Genomic DNA, 21,626 nt, shown 5'->3' with positions numbered 1-21,626 from the left:
GTAGCAAGGTGTCGCTGCAATCCAGGTGACTGGATGGCAAGCGGGATGAGGGAGAGAGATTTCCCAAATCTCTTGGCTTTTAAGTGAGGAGGGGAAAACAGACCAACAAACCCGTCTACTCACTCAGATTTGGTGTTCCTTGCCCAAATGATTACTAGGGCGCAATAGATTTTTTTTCCTTTTTCATCAAGGTGTAATATATGTACAGCAAGATGCATGTTAAAGTGCTCAGGAATTTTTTATGTTGCAGTTTTAGGTTACATTATTTTCTCAGAACTATTTGTGGAGAGGGCAAAGCCATATTTTGGCACTGCCAGGAGGTAGTGGGTTGGATCAAATGAATTTTCCAAGTCCCTTTCTGTTGGGGCATTCTTGGACGCTCTACTGCCAAATATGGAGATTAAACTTTTGTTATATTTGCAAATCTGGTAATGGGGTTGTTTATGTATAAGCATGATGAGTTGCACATATTAAAATAAAACTCTCCAGGGGCACCTGGGTGGCTCAGTCAGTTGAGTGTCTGGCTTCGGCTCAGGTCATGATCTCACTGTTCATGGGTTCGAGCCCTGCGTCGGGCTCTGTGCTGACCTCTAGCTCAGAGCCTGGAGCCTGCTTCTGATTCTGTGTCTCCCTCTCTCTCTGCCCCTCCCCTGCTCACGCTGGTTCTCTCTGTCTCTCAAAAATAAATAAAAAACATTAAAAAAAAAGAAATAAACTAAAACTCTCCAAAACAAAAATAATTCTGCTTCTCAAGACTTTAAAATGTAGAAAGAGGTATATTTGGGGAAATAGTAACTTTTCATCATCTTATTTGAATCTTTGAGTGTTAATTTCATGAAATTTGAGTCACAGGGACTCAAAGCCTCATAGTTCCTGAGCCTACAGTTCTTTTTAATTAGAGAGAGAGCTCTCAAGAAGGGTAGAGTGGTATAGGGAGAGAGAGAAGGAAAGAGAGAATCTTAAGCAGGCTCCATGTTCAGCTCTGAGCCTGATGCAGGACTCGATCCTCGGACCCTGGGATCTTGACCTGAGCCGGAATCAAGAGTCAGCCAGCAGACTGAGCCCCCCTACTACTCTCCCCTGCTGCTCTTTTTGTGACTGTCATTCCCTGAGCGTTTCTCCAGGGCTGCCTCTGTTCCAAGCACAGTCCTGGGCACTTTCACCCTTGGCCAAATTAATTCCTTGCCTGTGGCTCCCGCACTGCCTGCTCTTTGCCACTTGCCAGCCAGCATGACAGCTGGGCTTTTCAGCAAAAGGTCACAATCCGTGTGATGCGATGGCGGGTTACCAGGTCAGCCCTTCAAATGCCCATCACCTGTTTCCATCCCACTGCTGGGCACACCATGCGTGTCTGGTGCTCATGAAAAGGCAGCCAAGTGATTCCAGCCTGGCTCTCCGAGTCCTAAGCTTGTGTGTAATTTCAGGAGATCTAAGAACTAGAAGGGCCATATTTTCCCGCTTATAATCTGGTTCTTGTGCCTGGGTGCAGGTTTCCATCGTGTGGGAAGAACGGAGTAACAAGTCTCACGCAGAAAAAGGCTTTGAGGACACCCTGTGGCGCACCCAGTGTGACTGTGACGGTAGGTGACGTGCCCACGGAGCAGCCCTCGGGTCTGCGGCCCTGCCACCAACGCTTCTGCACACCTTTTCCAGGACCTGCCTTCTTCCCTGCGGGCGCCGCTGTGGCCCATCGCTCCGCTAGGTGCTTTCATGGCTGGGCTGCTCATTGATGCTCATTACTCTGCCACTGGTCGGGCTGCTGGGTGTGAGGAGGTTGTCTTAACCTAACCCTCCAAGGTTCAAAAGTCTCGAGAACAACTTATCCAAAAAGAAAAAACAAAAAGTAGAAGAAAAGAAAAAAGTCCAAAGAAAGGGGGAAGGGCTAGTTGCTGGGGGGGGGGGGCGCGGAGGGGCAAAGGGTGTGCAGCTGTGGGTGCCGCCCTGCTCACGTTGTCTTCAGAGCCTGTGCAACCTTCTCATCTCAGCATTTCCTTCCGCTCTCCGTGGCCGTCCTCGCTCCCCTGCCGCCCCCTGCCTGCTTCGTTCTGTGCTTGAGCCACTCCGTGTGTCCCTCGCGCTCACCTGCACGCCCAGTTCAGACTAGGGCGCAGGAGTCCCCCGCCGACCCTCTGTGCTCCCCTAAACCTGAAGGAACGTGTGCATTCCGGCAGGCTCAGATGGAGATGCAGCTCCGAGGACCCCGGGGCCGCCTGCGGGCTCTTCCGTGGACCGTGCGGGTCTTGCAGACCCCTCTCCCGAGCGGACCCCGGCCACGCCAGCGGTCCTCGGCTGGGGTCTCTGCGGGAGCCTGCAGGAATGGCACCGCTGCCGTGGGGCCCGCCCGCATGCCAGTAGTTGGTAGCTGTCCTGCTCGCTTGGTGGCTTGGCCTTCCCAGTGGCCCCCAGAGGCCGCGAGCTCTGTTTTTTATGCCACTTTACTCGTCCACAGATCAACCTTTTTTGTGTTGTCCTCCCCCGCCTGCCAGAAGCAAACCATGAAGGACCGCTCTTCAACTCCCCCCTTACATGTCCACGTGGATGAGAACACTCCTGTCCACGTCCACATAAAAAAACTCCCGAAACCGGCAGCGGCCAGCAGCCAGGTAGGAGCGTGCCGGGCAGGTGAGGCCAACGCCACAGAGCTGGGGGGCCGCCTCCCAGCCCGGCCTCCACGTGCTTCAAACCCCCAAGGTTCCGGAGGCGAATGCACTTGCTCTCAGAGGTCACTGCCCGGCTAGACGGTAGGCAGCCGGGTCACGCAGAGGCGGCAGCAGTAGCTGTAGTCAGAAGAGGCTCCCCTGCGGAGCTGGAAGTGGATGCCACCAGAGTGACACCGCGGCCAGCTGTGTGGGGAAGTGACCCTGGGTTTGTCCCTTTCCACAGAAATCTCATAAGCGTGGAATGAAAGGGGACACCGTGAATGTGCGGCGGAGTGTCCGGGTGAAAACCAAGGTACCTTGGATGCCCCCTGGAAAGTCATCCGCCCGGCATGTGGGATGCAAGTGGGAGGTAGGCTGATTCTCGCTCAGGCTTTCCTTCTTGGACTGGTCAGGTTCTAGCAGGCCTCAAACTCGGTAGGATTCAGGGTCGGCGGTAGCTCGTGGAGATGGCCCAGTCGGCCCCGAGCGCCTTGCTAACCCCTGCGCGCACGGGGCGATCCCGGGTCCCTACGAGACTGCGGCGGGGTCAGTCACGCTCTCCCAGTGTGCAGATGAGGAAACCAAGGTGCAGAGAGACGGAGTCCCAGAGAAAGCAGCGGAGCGAGAGGTGGGGCTCAGGGATGTCTCTTGCTAGACGGTGTGCCCTTGGCCTCTCTGGTTTGCACGTGTGGAGCCCCACGTCTCTTCCCGTGTGACTGCACCAGACTCTGAAGCGTAACTGAAAGAAACCATACCAGACACGTCCAAGAAAGCAGCGCCTCTTCTGAGGCGGTCCTCACCAGAGCTCGTGCGTGCACCACACAGACGTCCTCCAGCCCGCTTCTGGAGCAATCTCCTGGTTAATCCTTGCCTTCTATATTAGTTGTGAAGGTGCCCAGAGAATTATTACTGTCCTTTTTTTTAGCCATGCATATCTGTCCGTTTGTCCATCTGTCCATCCATCCATCCATCCATCCACCCGCGCAGTGATTTACGGCATAACGTTTATCGAGACTTGAGCCAGACACTGCCGGGCACTGGGGTGACAGCCGCCGACTGGCAGGCGCACCCCCCTAGGCTTACATTCTAGTCAGTTGCGACAAGAAACCTCAGTGACAGGCAGACAAGACCTTTTGGCTGCATTTTAGACAAAGATCTCATTATTGGGGCAAAAGTGAAATGGACCTGAGGCCCCTTCCAGATAGATGCCTGACCCATTTTGAAACAGTCTTTTGCTGATAGTTTATGACTTCTTTTTTTTGATAGTTTATTACTTTTAAAATTAGAAACAAAAAGGAAAAATAATTACTCTGAAGTCCTACTTCCTGGGGTTGACTCCCTGCTTTATCAGTTTTCCCGAAGAGACAAAGGGAGAATGGGGTATAAATGAAGTGTTCTGACCTGTGTGTGTGTGTGTGTGTGTGTGTGTGTGTGTGTGTGTCTGTGTCTGTGTCTCTGTTTACGTAAGAAAGATTAGAATTAGAGGTTCCTGCGGGGCTCAGTTGGTTAAGCGTCCAACTCTTGGTTTCGGCGAGCCCCACACGTTGGGCTTTGTGCTGACAGCTTGGAGGTTCCTTTGGATTCTATCTCCTTCTCTCTTTGCCCCTCCCCCACTAGCAACTGTGCGCGCACGCACTCTCTCAAAAATAAATAAACATCAAAAAAAATTAAATACATGAATACACTTAACTTTAAATGCCTTTAAAAAATAAAAGGGAAAGAATGTTTGGGATTAAAATGCGATCTTCCATTTTTTACTATGTGTACCTGACTAATCAGTTAGATGTAAGTGAAAAACAATTACAATTTGAAAATAAACACAAGCTCTCATTTTTGTTGATTGGCATATACTGTAGTTGAAAAACTTACTAATATCTCTCTCATGTTGGCAAGCGTAGGAGAAATCAGCAAACTTTTTTTTTTAATGTTTTTTATTTATTTTTGAGAGACAAAGTGTAAGCAGGGGAGGGGCAGAGAGAGAGGGAGATACAGAATCTGAAGCAGGCTCCAGGCTCTGACCTGTCAGCACAGAGCCTGACGCAGGGCTCGAACCCACAAACCATGAGATCATGACCTGAGCCGAAGCCGGATGCTTAACCGACTGAGCCACCCAGGGGCCTCATCAACAAACTTTTTTACAGTAGTTTGAGAGGATTGGTGAAATTATTTAGCAGTTCTGGAGCATTTATGAAAACATTAATGCTATAGTTTTATTTAAAAAAAATTTTTTTTATAAGATTTTTTTTTTTTAAGTAATCTCTACACTTAGGGCGGGGCTTGAACTCACGAACCCAAGGTGAAGAGTTGCACAGGTCCACCGACTAAGCCAGCCAGGCACCCCAGGGATGCTGTAGCTTTATACCTAGGGATTGATACTGTAGGGGTTTTTTTTGTTTTTTTAAGTTTATTTATTTTGAGAGAGAGAGAGCAAGCAAGCAGGAGAGGGGCAGAGAGAGACAATGCCAAGCAGGCTCCCTGCTGTCAGGATGGAAGCCCCAATACAGGGCTCGATCTCTTGAACCTTAAGATCATGACCTGAGCCGAAATCAGGAGTTGGACACTCAACTGACCTAGCCAGGGTACACGAGTACAGGGAGCATGTAAAAAGATGTTTGTAAGAGAAAAATTGGAAGTCACCTAAATGTCAGACGGATATTGGTTAATTTCCGATATATCCATGCAGTGGAATGCCGTACAATGACAAGGTAGATATGTACACGTGATCATGAAGCACGGAGCCGCACAGCATGTAGAGTTTGGCCCTATTTGCAAACCAGGACATCTGGGGGCACCTGGCTGGCTCAGTAGGCAGAGCATGACTTTTTTTTTTAAATGACTATTTATTTTTTTAGTGTTTATTTATTTGAGAGAGAGAGAGAGCATGAGCAGGGGAGGGGCAGAGAGAGAGGGGAGACACAGAGTCTGAAGCAGGCTCCAGGTGTGCTGATGGCTCAGAGCCTGACATGGGGCTTGAACCTACGAACCATGAGATCATGACCTGAGCCAAAGTCAGATGCTTAACCGACTGAGCCACCCAGGTGCCCTAGTGTCTATTTATTTTTGAGAGAGAGAGAGAGATAGGGTGTATAGGACAGGGGCACAGAGAGAGAGGGAGACACAGAATCTGAAGCACGCTCCAGGCTCTGAGCTGTCAGCACAGAGTCCGACGTGTGACTCAAAATCACATGCTGTGAGATGAGGTCAGACACTTAACCGACTGAACCACCCAGGCACCCCTCTTTTTTTTTTTTTTAAGTTTATTTTGAGAGAGAGTGTGTGTTGGGGGGAGGGATAGAGAGAGAGAGAGAGACAGAATACCGGCTGTGCGCATGGAGCCTGATGCAGGGCTCCATCTCACCACCCTTGAGATCATAACCTGAGCTGAGATCAAGAGTCAGACTCTTAACCTGCCGAGCCACTCAGATGCCCCAGAGCACGTGACTCTTGATCTTGGAGTCATGAGTGTGAGCCCCATGTTGGGCATGGAGTTTACTTTAAAAAAAAGAGAAAGAAGGACATCTGTATTTATGCGTATATACACGTGTTTGTATATGTGTAACATTTTCTGGAAAGATGTATAAAAAGTAGTAAGCAGTGATTACCATTGGGGTCCGAGGGCCCTTAATGGTTTATTTTTTATTGTCTGCTTGAATTTCAATATAACAAGCATACTATATTTTATAATTAAAAATGCTTAAAAATTTTTTTTTGATGTGTTTTTGTTTACTTTTGAGAGACAGACAGGGACAGCACAGAGCCTGATCTGGGGCTCAAACCCACAAACTGTGAGATCATGACCTGAGCCAAAGCTGGACACTTAACCGACTGAGCCACCCAGGCACCCCTAAAAATGCTTTCTAAAAAACGGAGAAGACGCAGTAGTTTTTAAAGTATACATCAAAAATCTGCCCCTATGGAAACTGACTTCGCTACTGACTTAGGGTGCTAGAAGCCATAATCCCTCCTGGAAAGCTCAGTGCCCGCTTTCAGTCCTGGGGGCGTGGACTCCTAGACATGGAGGAGCTCAGACAGGTGACTGTCTCTCAAATAGGAGTTATATTTCATGATGTCCCCTTGAGCAGTGCCTTTCTCCTTCCTAGTTGTGCTGTATTTTTCTGGGAAGACCCCAGCCTGACCTTTCCATTATGGACAAGGGAGAAAGACTCTAAGATGAGGAAATGTGGGGTGAGCTGGACATGGACCCCAGGAGCTGCTGTGTACATGTGGGGGTTCTTGTTTGACTTTTTTTTTTAATGTTTTATTTATTTTTGATACAGAGAGAGACAGAGCATGAGAGGGGGAGGGACAGAGAGAGAAGGGGACACAGAACCGGAAGCAGCCTCCAAGCTCTGAGCTAGCTGTCAGCACAGAGCCTGACGCGGGGCTCGAACCCACGAACGTGAGATCTGACCTGAGCCGAAGTCAGAGGCTTAACTGTCTGGGCCACCCAGGCACCCCCTTGTTTGACTTTTTAAAAAATGTTTATTTATTATTTATTTTGAGAGAGAGAGTGGGAGAGGGGTAGAGGGAGATTGAAGAGAGAGAATCCCACGCAGGCTCCACGTGGTCAGCACAGAGCCCAATGTGGGGCTCTGTCTCATGAACGGTGAGGTCATGACCTGCGCTGGAATGAAGAGTCGGTCCCTTAACCAACCGAGCCACCAGGCACCCCTCTTGTTTGATTTTTTAAAACTCTTTCTGGGATATAAGATTGATTGCTTTTGGGAGAAAGGAGGTGTGGGTTTTTTCTCTACCCTATTATTGAAAGTGATCTATTTTTATTACAGAAAGTTGAAAATTCAGAAAAATATACCATTACCTGTCGTCTTACTACTTTAATGTGGCTGCTGTTAGGTTTTAAAAGATTTTTCTTTTGGGGCGCCAGGGTGGCTCAGTAGGTTAAGTCTCGACTTCGGCTCAGGTCATGATCTCACATTCATGGGTTCAGGCCCCGCATTAGGCTCTGTGCTGACAGCTCAGCGCCTGGAACCTGCTTTGGGTTCTGTGTCTCCCCCCCGCCCCAACTCATGCTCTGTCTCTCTCTCTACAAAAATAAATAAAACATTTTTATAAATTTAAAGCTTTTTCTTTTTTTAATTAAAAAATACTTTTTACATTTATTTATTATTGAGAGACAGAGAGAGACAGAGCACGAATGGGGGAGTGGGTGGGCAGAGAGAGAAAGAGACACAGAATCCAAAGCAGACTCCAGGGTCTGAACTGTCAGCACAGAGCCTGATGCGGGGCCCAAACCCATGAACTGCGAGATCATGACCTGAGCCACAGTCGGTCGCTTAAAAAGTGCAGGAAAGTAGTACACACATCAGAAATATATTGCCTGATTGATGAATTTTTACAAACTTTATTAACCTACTACTACTACCACTGCACGTAAGAAACCATATCACCACCAGCTTCCCCAGAACCTCTTGTCTGGTCCGAATGCTGCTGTTACCTCCCCCGAGAGAACCCGCTCTCCTCAAACGGCTAAAATATTCAGCTACATGTTAACTGGTACATTTCCAGTCACATGTCTTCCTATGCATAGTGTTGGGTTTTGAAATACTATTGTTATCATACTATATATTTTCCTATGCCCTCCTTTTATTTTTTATTTAAAATTATTTTTAATTTTTTTAATGTTTATTCATTTTTGAAAGAGACAGAGTGCAAGCTTGGGTAGGGCAGAGAGAGAGGGAGATACAGAATCTGAAGCAGGCTCCAGGATCCGAGCTGTCAGCACAGAGCCTGATGCAGGGCCCGAACCCATGAACCATGAGATAAGTCCTTATTAGTAGAATTGCAGGAACAGAGAGCGCATGCATTTTTAAAATTGTACCCTGTAAGTAAGTCCTACTTGTTTGGCGTGAGAGTTATACTTTTTTTTTTTAAATGTTTATTTTATTTTTGAGAGAGAGAGCAAGAGAGCGCGTGTGCATGAGGAGGGGGGGGCGGCAAGAGAGGGAGAGAAAGAATCACAAACAGCCTGTGCACTGACGTGGGGCTCAATCTCATGAACCTCGAGGCCATGTCCTGAGCCAAAATCAAGAGTCGGACACTTAATCAACTGAGCACCCAGGCGCCCCGAGCTATACTCGTATTGAATACTGTTATTCCTGACGGTCACCCTCTTCCCCTGGAATCTGGCACAGAGGTTGGCCACTTGAGCTTAAAAGGAGCACAGAACTCTACAAATAGTGAGAAATAGCAAGTTCTTAATGCACCAGAAGAAACCTGGAGACTGAGAGAATCATGTTCACCATATTAAAGACCCATGGAAACCCAGGTTCCCAGATTATAGCAGGTTTCTTCCAGCGTCTTCCAAGCAGAGGTTCACATAGCTTACATAATCTTTTGGGGGGGGGGGCCTGTGCATTTTGTTTAAAAAATAAGTTTTTGTGCTGATGTATTTAAATCTTTCCAGGCATCACACCATTCTACCCCGGAAGTATTCAGTCATGCATTTCTAATAATATGTTTCTGCGGAACCAAAATAATAATGATTAGTCCTAAAAGCTTGATTTCTTCTTTTCATATACCTGGTCCACACTCACATTTACCCACTGGTCCCTAAAAGTACCTTTCATAGCAGATGCAGGCTACTCGCAACGGTCCACAGTCATGCATTCATATTCATTTAAAAGGCTTCTGACTTAGTTCACTTCAGCCCTCGGTCTGTGGAAACATCTACCGCCCCCAACTTTTGCCAGCTTTGGGTATTGTGACTATTTTTGTCAGTTTGTTCTATCCTTTATTTCAAACTTGGCATTGTAACACAGGCTTATTTCTTGGTAGAAAATCTTTAGAAATGTCACGTAAACGGGTAGGTAATGTTCCATCGAGAAGGCGCAGCGTGCTCTCCGTCCCGGGGTCCGTGTGGTCGGCCCTCGGCATTTTAGCCCTTCCTGCCTCGGCTGGACAAAGCAGGTGGCGCTCGAACTGACAGTCTGACAGTTGCGGCTTTGTCTTATGAGTTCACGTGTCTCTCCCTCCTCTGCATCAGAATCCGCCTCATTGCCTGGAGATCACGCCACCGTCTTCAGAAAAGCTGGTCTCAGTGATGCGGTTAAGTGACCTCTCTACAGAAGATGACGACTTGGGTCACTGTAAAATGAACCGTTATGATAAGAAGATTGACAGTCTAATGAACGCGGTTGGTTGTCTCAAGTCTGAGGTGAGGGAGGGAGGGGGGTGGAGCAGTTATTGGCCTGAGGACGGGAGGAAAGCCCTGGGCCGGGTCTTGGTGGCCCGCTTCCTTCCTCGGTCCCCTCCCAGCAGGCTGCCCAGGGCTTTAGATGCTTCGGAGGAGGTAGCCTGGGCAACCTGGGCCCCTCTCCACCCAGCACTCAGCTCGGGCTTGGCTCTGACCCCGCCTGGCGCTCCGTATGGATGCCCTGGTTTGATCTGTCACAACAGTAAATGAAGCTGGTGGTGGTCTTGGCCCCGTTTTGGACACCAAGTGATTGGGACACTGGGACCTCGGTTTCCCAGTTGACACAAAAGTTTTACAAAAGAACAAAGCCCCCAAAGAGGGGAAGGCAGTTTGTCCGCAGTTGGTGGGGCCATGCCCTTACTTGGGAACAACCTGGAAATCCACGGCCCCCGGCCTGGGAGGGTGGCAGAGCCGGCATGGAGCCCGGGTCTTGAGTGCTAATGTGGCCCGTGTCTTTAATCCCCCACCCTGCCCCTGGGGCCCCTGGGCCCTCCTGGAGAAGCTAGGGCTGGCTGCCTGGCAACAGCCCTGTCTCCACAGCCCACAGTGTGTGGGCCTTTTTGTGACATTTCTCCTGTGGTGTGCCCCGAACTACGTTTTGTATCCTGGCCCTGTCCCCAAACAGCCAGTCACTTCAGCTCTCTGCACCCGGTTTTCTCAGTCCCGAGGAAACAGATGAACAGTGTCTGCCCAGAGAGCCCGTGCGAGATTAACTGACATTGCAGCCAACAGGACCCAAGGACCTATGTGTCTGTCAATCGGAGGCACCCCATCTGGCCCAAAGCGCTGTGCTGAGGAGGAACCCTCCCCTCAGTGGCCTGCGTATCCCCCTGCACAGGTCAAGATGCAGAAAGGTGAGCGCCAGATGGCCAAAAGATTCCTGGAGGAGCGGAAGGAGGAGCTGGAGGAGGTGGCCCACGAGCTGGCCGAGACCGAGCACGAGAACACCGTGCTGAGGCACAACATCGAGCGCATCAAGGAGGAGAAGGACTTCACCATGTAAGGCGGCCCTGCCCCGATGCGTGTCTCCCTGCCAGGCAGCCCCAGGTCGCCGCACACCCGGGCTTATGGCCGTTCGGCAGGCACACGGCTAGCGACCCGAAGGGGCCCGTGATTCACGCTGGGAGGGAAGACCAGGACCCCTCTCAGAGTGCAGTGGGGGCAGGGAAGACTTTCTGGAAAAAGCGATGTTTAAGGAGAGTCCTGCAGGGTGGGTAAGGGAGGTGGGCAGTCGGTGCTGGGAAGAAAGGATGCTGGGTCACAAGCGAAAGCCCCCAGGGAGGAGTTTGCAATGAGAAGTGGAACACAGGCCTGAAGGAGGGGGTGGGTGGGCAGAGGGCAGGGGGCGCCATGGAGGTTGGCCGAGGCTGCTCTTAGAGGTCGCTTGGAGTGTGCACTGAGCAGCCACGGGAGGGTGTTCAAAGCGGGGGTGGCGCGGCCAGACTTGGCTCCAGTGGGAAGTGTGGATGGGAGCGGCGGATCTGAAGGTGGCGGTGTTAAAGCTTGTGGCAAGGGCTGGGGACAGAGGTGATGCTAATGACTACGAGGCCAGCAGGGCCACAGTTGCCATCACCTCACCTGAGGTGAAGGCCCTGCTGTGGGGCCCAGGTGGCCGCCCAGGAGCCATCCCTGCCCCACCCCTACTGCCCCTGACCAGGAGATGAGCCTCGTGGGGCATTGTGAGGCGAGCCTCAGAGCTCTGGGCGGGCCGTGGCCTGGCGGGGGGGCCGCTCACAGAGCCCTATTCTCCCTGGCCCCAGGCTTCAGAAGAAACACCTGCAGCAGGAGAAGGAGTGCCTCATGTCCAAGCTGGTAGAGGCTGAAATGGATGGGGCTGCCGCAGCCAAGCAAGTCATGGCCTTGAAGGACACCATCGGGAAGCTGAAGACAGTAGGTGGTGGGACCGGGCCCAGAGAGGGGCAAGCTGCAAGCCAGAGAGGGGTCTTGACGCAGTCATCAGGCCTACTTTATGACATCTCCAGGCCAGGGGAGGGCACCCTTGACACCTCAGCCCCCACCCCCGCTCTCACTTCTGGGGCCTGAACCCCGAGGATGACCTCTGGTGGCCAGGGTCTCTGAGTTGACCTCATCATGGGTCTCCTGGGATCACAGTGAGTCAAGGCATTAAGTCTGATTCCTGCAAGCATCAGCCACAGTTTGAGTCCTGCGAGTATCGGCCACCAGGTGTCGTCCTCCTCCTCCTCCTCCACTTCCGGGAAGCCTGCCTTAACTGCACTTGCCCAGGCTGGGCACCCCAGCCCCTGTCCCTTGGTCGCTCTCAGCTCCTGCCCCATCCTTCCAGGTCCACCTCCTCTGGGAAGCCTGCCCTTGACCGCTCTGTCTCTGTACACAGCAGCCCGGGCTGCTTACCTGGGCTTCCTGGCTCCAGCACCTCTTTAAAGGGGCCTGGCCCTGCCCCCCACCCCCGTGCGTGTAAGACTGCCTGCTGTCTTGCAGGAGAAACAAATGACTTGCACGGACATTAACACCCTGACGAGGCAGAAGGAACTTCTCCTGCAGAAGCTGAGCACATTCGAGGAGACCAACCGCACCCTCCGAGACCTGCTGAGGGAACAGCACTGCAAAGAGGTGAGCTGGGACTCAGCCGCACCCTCGGCACTGAGGGCCCGTCTGCTCCGAGCCTCCGTTCCGCCCCCCACTCCGTTCCTTGTCTGGGAAAAGAACGAACTATCAGTGCCTGGCCCGAGGGGGTGCGGGAAGATCGGACGAGATGTTCATGGGGACGTGCTGGCCACCCCCGGTAGACGGATGTTGCCTTAGTTGTTGGAGCTGGACCTGAGGGTGCAGGAAGGACCCGAGGAGTCCGGGACGGGCTCCGCCCCTGGGTAAACGGAGGATGGCTAAATGGCTGGCACCATTTAGGTAGGGCTGCATGGTTCTTTTTTTTTTTCTCTCTTTTTTATTTATTTTTGAGAGGCAGAGAGAGATAGCACAAGCAGGGGAGGGGCAGAGAGAGAGGGAGACATAGAATCTGAAGCAGGCTCCAGGCCCTGAGCTGTTAGCACAGAGTCCGACATGGGGATCAAACCCATGAACCGTGAGATCATGACCTGAGCCAAAGTCAGATGCTTAACCGACTGAGCCACCCAGGCGCCCCGGGCTGCACTTTTTTTAAAAGGTGGTCTCTGAAGGATAGTCTGTATTAAGCAAATGATTCTGGAAAGACTGACGGCCAAAGCAGCCATCTTCCTGTTTGGTTCAAATCAGAGACCATAGTGTCTTTTGTTCTGTTTTTTTTTATGTTATGTTTGCGTTGTGAACTTCTTCTTTTTATTTAAAAGAGTTAGTATTTAATTCATTATTTAGTTTTTAAATTTTTATTTAATTAAATTTTTTTAATGTTTATTTTATTTTTGAGAGAGAAAGAGTATGTGAGTGGGGGAAGGGCAGAGAGAGAAAGAGGGTGACACAGAATCTGAAGCAGGCTCCAGTCTCTGAACTGTCAGCACAGGGCCCACTGTGGGGCTTGAACTCATGAACCACAAGATTATGACCTGAGCCGAAGTTAGATCATGAGTCGATGCTTAACCGACTGAGCCACCCAGGCACCCCTACTGATTTATTTTGAAGGTAGGCCCCACACTCCATATGTGGCTTGACCTCACAACCCGAAGACCAGGAGTTGCATGCTCTACTGATTGAGCCAGCCAAGCGCCCCCCAAAATTAATATGTAAAATAAAGAATATAAGTCATACGCTCACAGACCAGCCTTCCAAACAAAATCTTGCCCACGTAGTTAAATGTCTCCTTTGGTGATAAGCTTATCAGAGGGACCCTTTAGCTCCAATCTGATCGTTTTTATCACCATGTATGTACCTGAGCAACACACAGTATTGTTTAGCCTGTTTTCCAACCTTATGGAAATCACATTGTTCCATACATATTCTTTTGAGTTTGGTTTTTTCACTCAAATTAAAAATTTTTTAAATGTTTATTTATATATTTTTGAGGGAGGGAGGGAGAGAGAGAGAGAGAGAGAGAGAGAGAGAGAGAGAAAGCGCAAATACATGCAAGAGAATGGGGGAGGGGCAATGAGGGAGGGGGAGAGAGAATCCTAAGCAGGCTCTGCACTGTCAGCACAGAGCCCGACCCGGGGCTTCATCTCACAAACTGTGAGGTCGGGACCTGAGCTGAAATTCAGAGTTGGATGTTTAACCTACTAACCCACTCAGACTCCCCTTTACTCAATATTTTTATAAGATTCATCCAGTTTTCTCCTGAGACCGAAGGTAGTTAATTTTCACTGCTATGTTCCATTTTATGGCTGTTCCACAACTTATCCTTTCCTTTGTTGATGGACACTATTTTCAGTTGTTTGCTATTAAACATGCTCTGTTATTTTGGGCGTTCATGTGCACTATCCTGGTGTATTTGAGAGTTTCTAGATTATATTTCTATCAGTTTTATTAGTTATAGCTAAATTATTCTCTTAAAATAGTTAATGCCAGGGGTGCCTGGGTGGCTCAGTCGGTTAAGCCTCTGACTTTGGCTCAGGTCATGATCTCACGGTTCGTGGGTTCCAGCCCCACATCAGGCTCTGTGCTGCCAGCTCAGAGCCTGGAGCCTGCCTCCGATTCTGTGTCTCCCTCTCTCTCTGCCCCTACCCCCGCTCATGCTCTGTTTCTCTCTGTCTCAATAGTAAATAAAAACATTAAAAAAAATAGTTAATACCTGTTTAACGTCTGGCTCAATATACTTGGCTGGGCGATTCTTTTTTAACTGCTTTATTTTTTTATGTTTATTTATTTTGAGGGGGAGACACAGACAGAGAGACAAGGAGGGAGGGGCAGAGAGGGGAGACAGAATCCCAAGCAGGCTTTGTGCTGTCAGCGCAGAGTCAGACATGGGCCTTGAACTCACAAACTGTCACATCATGACCTGAGCTGAGGTCAAGAGTTGGAGGCTTAACCAAGTGAGCCACCCAGGTGCTCCTGGGCGGGCAATTTTTAACCTCTCTGGGCCTCAGTTTTCCCACCTGTGAAATGGGACTAGCATCTTCTTGCATGTGGTATCGTGTGAGGACTTGGATGAGGGATTGGCACGTTGCCTGGAACATGATTGCTGTTTGGTAAGTGTAGGTGCTACTGCTGCTTGTCCGGGGCCTGGGGCCCCCGGCAAAACCTCTTCGTATCCGAGTTTTCTCTGTCTAACCTCCTTAGCTTCTACTGTCCTGGAATCCCAGAATCTCCATCAGAGCTGAGGGGTCAGCTGATCTGGACTCCCACCCATGGTAGCTACTCTCTGTTGAGTCCAGGCTGTCCTCCCCCTCTGCCCACGTGGTCGTGGGCCGGCACCCCCATCTCCGTGCTTCCTATGCCCAGTGATGGGAGTCTTCCTCTGGCTGCAGGGCCGGTCGGCTCAGGGCCCAGCTCAGCCATTTCCAGCTGTGTCCTCTCGTGCAGCTCACCTCACTTCTCCCAGCCTCAGTCTCCTCCTCTCGAAAATGGGGGTGGTCATAGTTCGTAAGGGATTTGGTGAGATTATGTGTTCATTTGTGTAGTGCCCCCCCCCCCGGCCGAGGCTCGGAGGACATGGCGTAAAGGACAGTGAGAGCAGCTTCAGGCCTTAGCTTTCAGTCCTCCTGTTGGTGGAGAAACCATGATGCCATGATGCTGGCCTCTCCCCCCCGCAGCCCTGCCGTGGCTGGTGGCGGACCCGTGAGCCTGAGAGGAGACGGGAAGGCGAGCCGAGCCCCCTTCTCGGGAAGAATGGAGACGTTCACGGCCACAGCCCGCCTGGGAAGATGGGCACGGGTGTGAGCAGCAGGCGGGGAGGAGGGAGCTCAGTGGCTGATAAGCGCATACGAGCGATTTTTGGGGGAAATGCCCGCTAAAGCAGCAGGGCTCGCTGCCGCCCAGGGCCCTCCTCCTGCCTGCGGCCACGCAAACCTGTGCAGGCATTTTGCAGGTCATTTCAGCTGCCGCAGATCACAAACCTTCAGGCTCAGGCACGCCGCCTCTGGGTATCGACCCTAGAGAGACACTTTGTCCACGCCTGGCCTAGCCCAGTACTTGGCTACACTGTTTGCACTTATGCCACCTGGGAACACCTTCCTTGCCCAAAGGCTGTGCAGGGGGAGAGGTTAAAAATGCAGTGGCCTGTTAGAGAAAGGCGGCCGATCAGTGGCTGCCGGAGGTAGGGGAGGGGGGAAACGAGACTGTTTTAACAGGGCTTTCCTTTGGGATGATGGGACTGTCCTGGAACTAGCGAGTTGTGGTGGTCGTACAGTATTTGAATATACCATATGTGCCCCTGGATTTTACGCTTAATAATGGTTAAAATGGCACAGTTTATGTTAGCGATGTGTTACCACAATTTAAAAAATTAATAATGGAATGTGCCAAAAGCCAACAAACTGTGCATTTTATTTTACTTATTTATTTTTAAATACTTGTTTATTTACTTTTGAGAGAAAGAGAGACAGAGAGAGCTCAGGTGGGGGAGGGACAGAGGGAGAGGGAGACGCAGAATCCGAAGCAGGCTCCAGGCTCTGAGCTGTCAGCACAGAGCCCGATGTGGGGCTCGAACCCACAAACCACGAGATTGTGACCTGAGTCAGAAGTTTAACTGACTGAGCCACCTAGATGCGCCTGAATTGTGCATTTTAAGTAGGTGACTTTTGTGGTATCCGAGTTTTCTTTTTTTTTAATTTTTTAAACGATTTCTTTATTTTTGAAAGAGAGAGAGAGAGAGAGAGAGAGAGAGAGAGAACCTGAGCAGGGGAGGATCAGAGAGAGAGGGAGGCACAGAATCTGAGGACAGGCTCCAGGCTCTGAGATAGCTGTCAGCACAGAGCCTGACGCGGGGCTCGAACCCATAAACTGCGAGATCATGACCTGAGCCGAAGCTGGACACTCAACCGACTAAGCCACCCAGGCACCCCTGTATCTGAGTTTTCATCTCAATAAAGGTGTTGGGTTTTTACAAGAATTTTTTATTAGGTAATCTCTACACCCAACATGGGGCTCAAATTCACAACCCCAAGGTCAAGAGTCACACAGTCTACCCACTGAGCCAGCCAGGTGCCCCTCAAGCTCTTTATAAAAAAAAATCAAGTTGTAGCGTAAAAATACAATATACTATCATTTTGGTCAAATCACCCATAAATCCCTTCGCATCCCCACCCCCCAAAAGATACTATTTCTCTAAGTGTAGCGATATATAAACTCATGGAGAAAGGATTGGCAGGACACCCGTCAAACTAATAACAATGGGGTGGGTTTGGAGGTGGATGAGGGGGACTTTCACTCTACTCGGGTTCATGGATTATTTTATGAGGTTGCAATCTATTTATGACTCCTGTAGTTGGAAAATAGAAGTTTTGGAAAAGGGAAAGAATTCATAGGATGTAGACATCTGGGTTCATTGCTTAACGACCTGGTTCTCCCTGTGTTTTCCCTTGAAGGATTCCGAAAAGCTAATGGAACAACAAGGAGCCCTACTCAAAAGGCTGGCGGAGGCGGACTCAGAGAAAGCGGTAACACAGCGCCCCCTGGCGGCTCTAGTGGGGTTTAGGCGACCATGCGCAGAGGGCTGGAGGGACACAGCAGCCTGGCTCTGATGTTTCTTTAAGTCTTAGTTTCCTGATCTGTAAAATGGGCTAAGGTCCCCTACCCTGCCTGCTCCAGTGGGTTTGTCTAGTTGATCACTTGGGAGCTCGAACCCCCATACTGAACACCAACCTGAGGGATGTGGCTCTTGTTGATGGATTTACTGAGCATCAGTCTTGTTACTTGAATTTCCTTATTTGCATTATGGACTAAAAGCCATCAAAAGGTGGACTTTTTGACTCAACACTTCCAATTCTGAGAATCTCTCCCAAGGCAGCATGCTCCATAGTCTGGTCCGTGGAACCCTAAGTTCCTGGACGATTTTAATGGGTGCTAGAGACAAAAGCAGGGAGTGATCGGGGGCCAGATAAATTGGGAAACTACTGGCTGGCCTGCGCAAAAAATGCACCATGTTGGGGCGCCTGGGTGGCTCAGTCGGTTAAGCGTCTGACTTCAGCTCAGGTCATGATCTCATGGTCAGTGAGTTCGAGCCCTGCATGGGGCTCTGTGCAGGCAGCTCAGAGCCTGGAGCCCGCTTCGGATTCTGTGTCTCCCTCTGTCTCTGCTCCTCTCCTGCTCATGCTCTGTGTCTCTCTATCTCTCAAAAATGAATAAATGTTAAAGAAATTTTTTTTTAAATGCACCATGTTAACTCCCAAGACCTTTTGGAATAGTTGAGCTATTAATGCCCACACGAGTCTCCCAAGGGAGAAGGAAGAGGGAGGCCACTTTCCCCAGGCTTGGCGCTTGGCCCTCGACGCCTCTCCGAATGTGCCAGTGGGGGTTCGGCATGGAAGGGGATGATGCCTGAATCTGCATTTCCAGCTTGAGAGTGTGGGAATCAAACTATATTCCATCAGTAAATTGAAACTTTTAAGTTGCTGTTTCAAAAGATGTAGAAGATTTAATCATGTTATGATAATGTTGTGGGATTGTAGGTTCTGGAACAAAATCTGCAGAAGACTTCTTAATGTGTTTTAACAGTGGTTATCTTTGCCTGGGAGATTATGGGGATTCTAATTTAGCATTGTTTTGTTTTTCATTGTTTTCCACAACTAATATTATTTAATATTTTTGAGAGAGAGAGAGAGAGAGCAGGAGCAGGGGGAGGGGCAGAGGGAAACGGAGAGAAAGAATGCCTGGCATGGAGCCCGATACAGGGCTCGAACTCACGAACTGAGAGATCACAATCCGAGCTGAAATCAAGAGGCAGAAACATAACCAACTTAGCCACCCAGGCACCCCTAACCTTACTTTATCTTAAATTGCAAGATCAATACATCTATGTTGTCTTAAATATTCAACACAGAAGCCATGCCAGGGTGTATTTGGGATCTTGGGTCTTGGTGCCCAGGCACCACTCCCTCTGGGCCCGACTCCCTCGCTCTTCCCGGGGAGCTCATGACCGTGTGTGTTCTCTCCAGCGCCTGCTCTTACTACTGCAAGACAAGGACAAGGAGGTAGAAGAACTTCTCCAGGAAATACAGTGTGAGAAGGTACCGTCCCCGACGGTCGCTCCTCCTTATGGCCGGTAGAGTTCAGTGGGGACACTGCGCTCTGGAATTGGGAACCTGGGTTCAGATGCCGGCTCTGCCTACTTTCTCCATCTCTCCCAAGGCTCAAGCAAAAACAGCGTCTGAGCTTTCTAAGTCTATGGAGTCCATGCGGGGGCATTTGCAGGCACAGCTCCGGTGCAAAGAGGCAGAGAACAGTCGCCTGTGCATGCAGATCAAGGTACCTGCGGGCCCCCCAGGAGGGAAAGGAGGGCCCGGGGCATGGCAGTCCCCAGGCCGGTGAGCCCCACTCAGGAAGGCTTTGCCTCAGTGGTTTCAGGGGCACTTGCTGCCAAAGCACTCCTGCTTCAGAGAGACTCTGGGACAGTGGCAGGAGCAAGTGGACCTAGAGGCCTTGGGTGCCCTTCCCAGGAGTGACCAGGTTCAGTGCTGTGACCCTGAGCCGGTCACTTAATCCCTTAGGCCCTCAGGTCTTATAACCACCCCTGGGGAAGGAATGGTCTCAGCTGCTGCTTGTGTGAGCTGGGACCTCGGGGGTCACAGCTCTGCTGAGCGACTGTGAGGTCCTTCTGACACAGCGCTGGCAGCTGGAGGGAGACTCGCAGAGGAGTTCCGTCCTAACATAAAGACCCGATGGGTTCAGTGATGCAGAGAGGCGCCACGGGGAGCTGGGAATGCCCCCCCTCCCCCCGCCTGCATTTGGAGATTTGGCGAGCCCTCAGGCCCCACACCGTCGGTGACCCATTTTCTCTCTCCCTCTCCCTCATCCCCTCTCTTCGCTGGACCCCTTTCCCCGTCTCTGCTCTCCCTCTCTGCCTCTGTCTCTCCCCCGACCCTCCCTTCCCAGAACCTGGAGCGCAGTGGGAACCAGCACAAGGCAGAAGTGGAGGCCATCATGGAACAGCTAAAGGAGTTAAAGCAAAAGGGAGACCGGGACAAAGAGTCCTTAAAGAAGGCCATCCGAGCCCAGAAGGAACGCGCCGAGAAGAGTGAGGAGTATGCCGAGCAGCTGCACGTGCAACTTGCCGACAAGGTGGTGGGCCTTCCCTGAGGGCGGCGGGGCGGCCGGGGCTGAGGGCTGGTGACGGCGGAAGGGTGAATGAGCCGGGGGTCCGGGGGGCAGTGGGTGAGTCAGTGGGTCAAAGGATGAAAGCAGGGTGGCTGGCTGGCTGGAGAGACGACTGATTAGTGGGGACAGTTTAGCCAAGTCAGCATTGCGGGCGGGCCTGATGGCCGAGGACGGATCTGGGAGCAGGGTGTTGTCATCGCCAGACATCGAGGAGCTACCCCTGGGCTCGCGTGATCACCCTGGGTGCTCCCTGCGAAGGGACCGCGGGGGTGAAGAGTTGTCCAGAGTGAGCCCAGCCCCCAGCTGCCTCGGCTTCGGCGCTGACCCCGGGCTAACGGGCCCTGTTGTCCCATGTCCCCAGGATCTTTATGTCGCTGAAGCTTTATCCACTCTGGAATCATGGAGGAGCCGCTATAATCAAGTTGTGAAAGACAAGGGAGACCTCGAGCTCGAAATTATCGTCCTCAATGAGTACGTGTGTTTAGGTGACGGCGCGTGGGCTGCTGGAGGGAAGCGGGCGGACAGGTGGCAGCCTGGGGGGAAGAGTAATGTCTAGGGGTGTCCCTGACCACCCAGACTCGGAGTTTTGTCCTAACTTCAAGAGCCGCGGGACTCAGAGGGGGTGCCATGGAGAGCTGGGAAGGGACCCCATCTCTGGTTCTTGTCTTCAGGGAGTGTCTTGGCCTCATGGGAGGATCAGAATGCAGAAGGCCTTTGGGAGTGGGGGTGGGATGGGAGACCAGTCTGAAGGCTGTTAGAAGAGGTGGGGTGCGTGGGGACGCCACAGCGGCAGCGCCAGGGCAGCTGGCTGTTTTCTGGGGTGGAGTCTGGGGACCAGGGTGCCAGGGCACCGAGATGGGAAAGGCTGGGGAGGGACACTGGGGCCCCCTCGACACGAAGCCCTGGGCTCCTCAGAACCCCTGCGCTTGCTTCCCTTTGTCTTCTTTCACTCCATGCCCTCCAGCCGGGTGACAGATCTCGTAAACCAGCAACAAACGTTGGAGGAGAAGATGCGGGAAGACCGGGACAGCCTGGTGGAGAGACTGCACCGGCAGACCGCCGAGTATTCCGCGTTTAAGCTGGAGAATGAGAGGCTGAAGGTCTGTAGCGGGAGCAGGCCGGCCCCGCGGGTGGGGGGCAGCGGGGCCGATGGCGGGGCGCTGCCGACGGGGCCCCAGAGATGACTGGAGGCAGGAGCGTGATGAGGAGGGCGGGCGCCGGAGTCGGGCCCGGATTCAGGTCCTGACCGCCTCTTGCTGGCACAGGCCCCGGGTTAGAGGGTTCGTCCCTGGCCACGGAGATTTCCTCAGCGGGAGGAAAGGGTGTCCTGGTGAGAATGTGGCAACGCGTGCGAGACCCTAACACTCCCACCTAGCCGTCGGAGGTGGGCACGGGCTCCGGGGGGGCGGCTGGCCCCTTCACGTGCCTCCATTCTCCCTTTGTTATTGACCTGGGCAGTAACATCTGGGTTTGCTTATTTTTTTAAATATTTTATTTTTTTGTCATTTCTTTTAATTTTTAAAATTTTTTAAAATTTTTATTTATTTAGAGAGAGACAGAGACAGTGAGCAGGGAAGGGTCAGAGAGAGAGAAGCAGGCTCTGTACCGTCAGCACAGAG

General features: G+C 51.3%; 1 protein-coding gene and 1 long non-coding RNA gene across 2 annotated transcripts in view; one reads left to right on the top strand and one right to left on the bottom strand.

The window, feature by feature from the left end:
- ODF2 (outer dense fiber of sperm tails 2) overlaps positions 1 to 21,626 on the top strand; it is a 33,134-nt gene that overhangs the window by 1,862 nt on the left and 9,646 nt on the right. Inside the window, 13 exon segments of the mRNA XM_029920534.1 lie at positions 1,490 to 1,580; positions 2,487 to 2,603; positions 2,884 to 3,009; positions 9,643 to 9,813; positions 10,691 to 10,851; positions 11,613 to 11,742; positions 12,310 to 12,441; positions 17,280 to 17,351; positions 18,849 to 18,920; positions 19,042 to 19,158; positions 19,786 to 19,971; positions 20,369 to 20,478; positions 20,972 to 21,107. Coding sequence (XP_029776394.1) covers positions 1,490 to 1,580; positions 2,487 to 2,603; positions 2,884 to 3,009; positions 9,643 to 9,813; positions 10,691 to 10,851; positions 11,613 to 11,742; positions 12,310 to 12,441; positions 17,280 to 17,351; positions 18,849 to 18,920; positions 19,042 to 19,158; positions 19,786 to 19,971; positions 20,369 to 20,478; positions 20,972 to 21,107 — 1,621 coding nt within the window.
- Positions 9,374 to 10,369, bottom strand: LOC115276490. Its single transcript, XR_003901960.1, has 2 exons — positions 10,214 to 10,369; positions 9,374 to 9,743 (listed from the first exon to the last, which is right to left on the bottom strand). It is a non-coding gene; the product is annotated as an uncharacterized LOC115276490 (long non-coding RNA).

The sequence above is a fragment of the Suricata suricatta genome, chromosome 13 (assembly GCF_006229205.1).
Source record: "Suricata suricatta isolate VVHF042 chromosome 13, meerkat_22Aug2017_6uvM2_HiC, whole genome shotgun sequence".
Classification (NCBI taxonomy): Eukaryota; Metazoa; Chordata; class Mammalia; order Carnivora; family Herpestidae; genus Suricata; species Suricata suricatta.
This window is presented reverse-complemented; position numbering and strand designations above follow the sequence as displayed.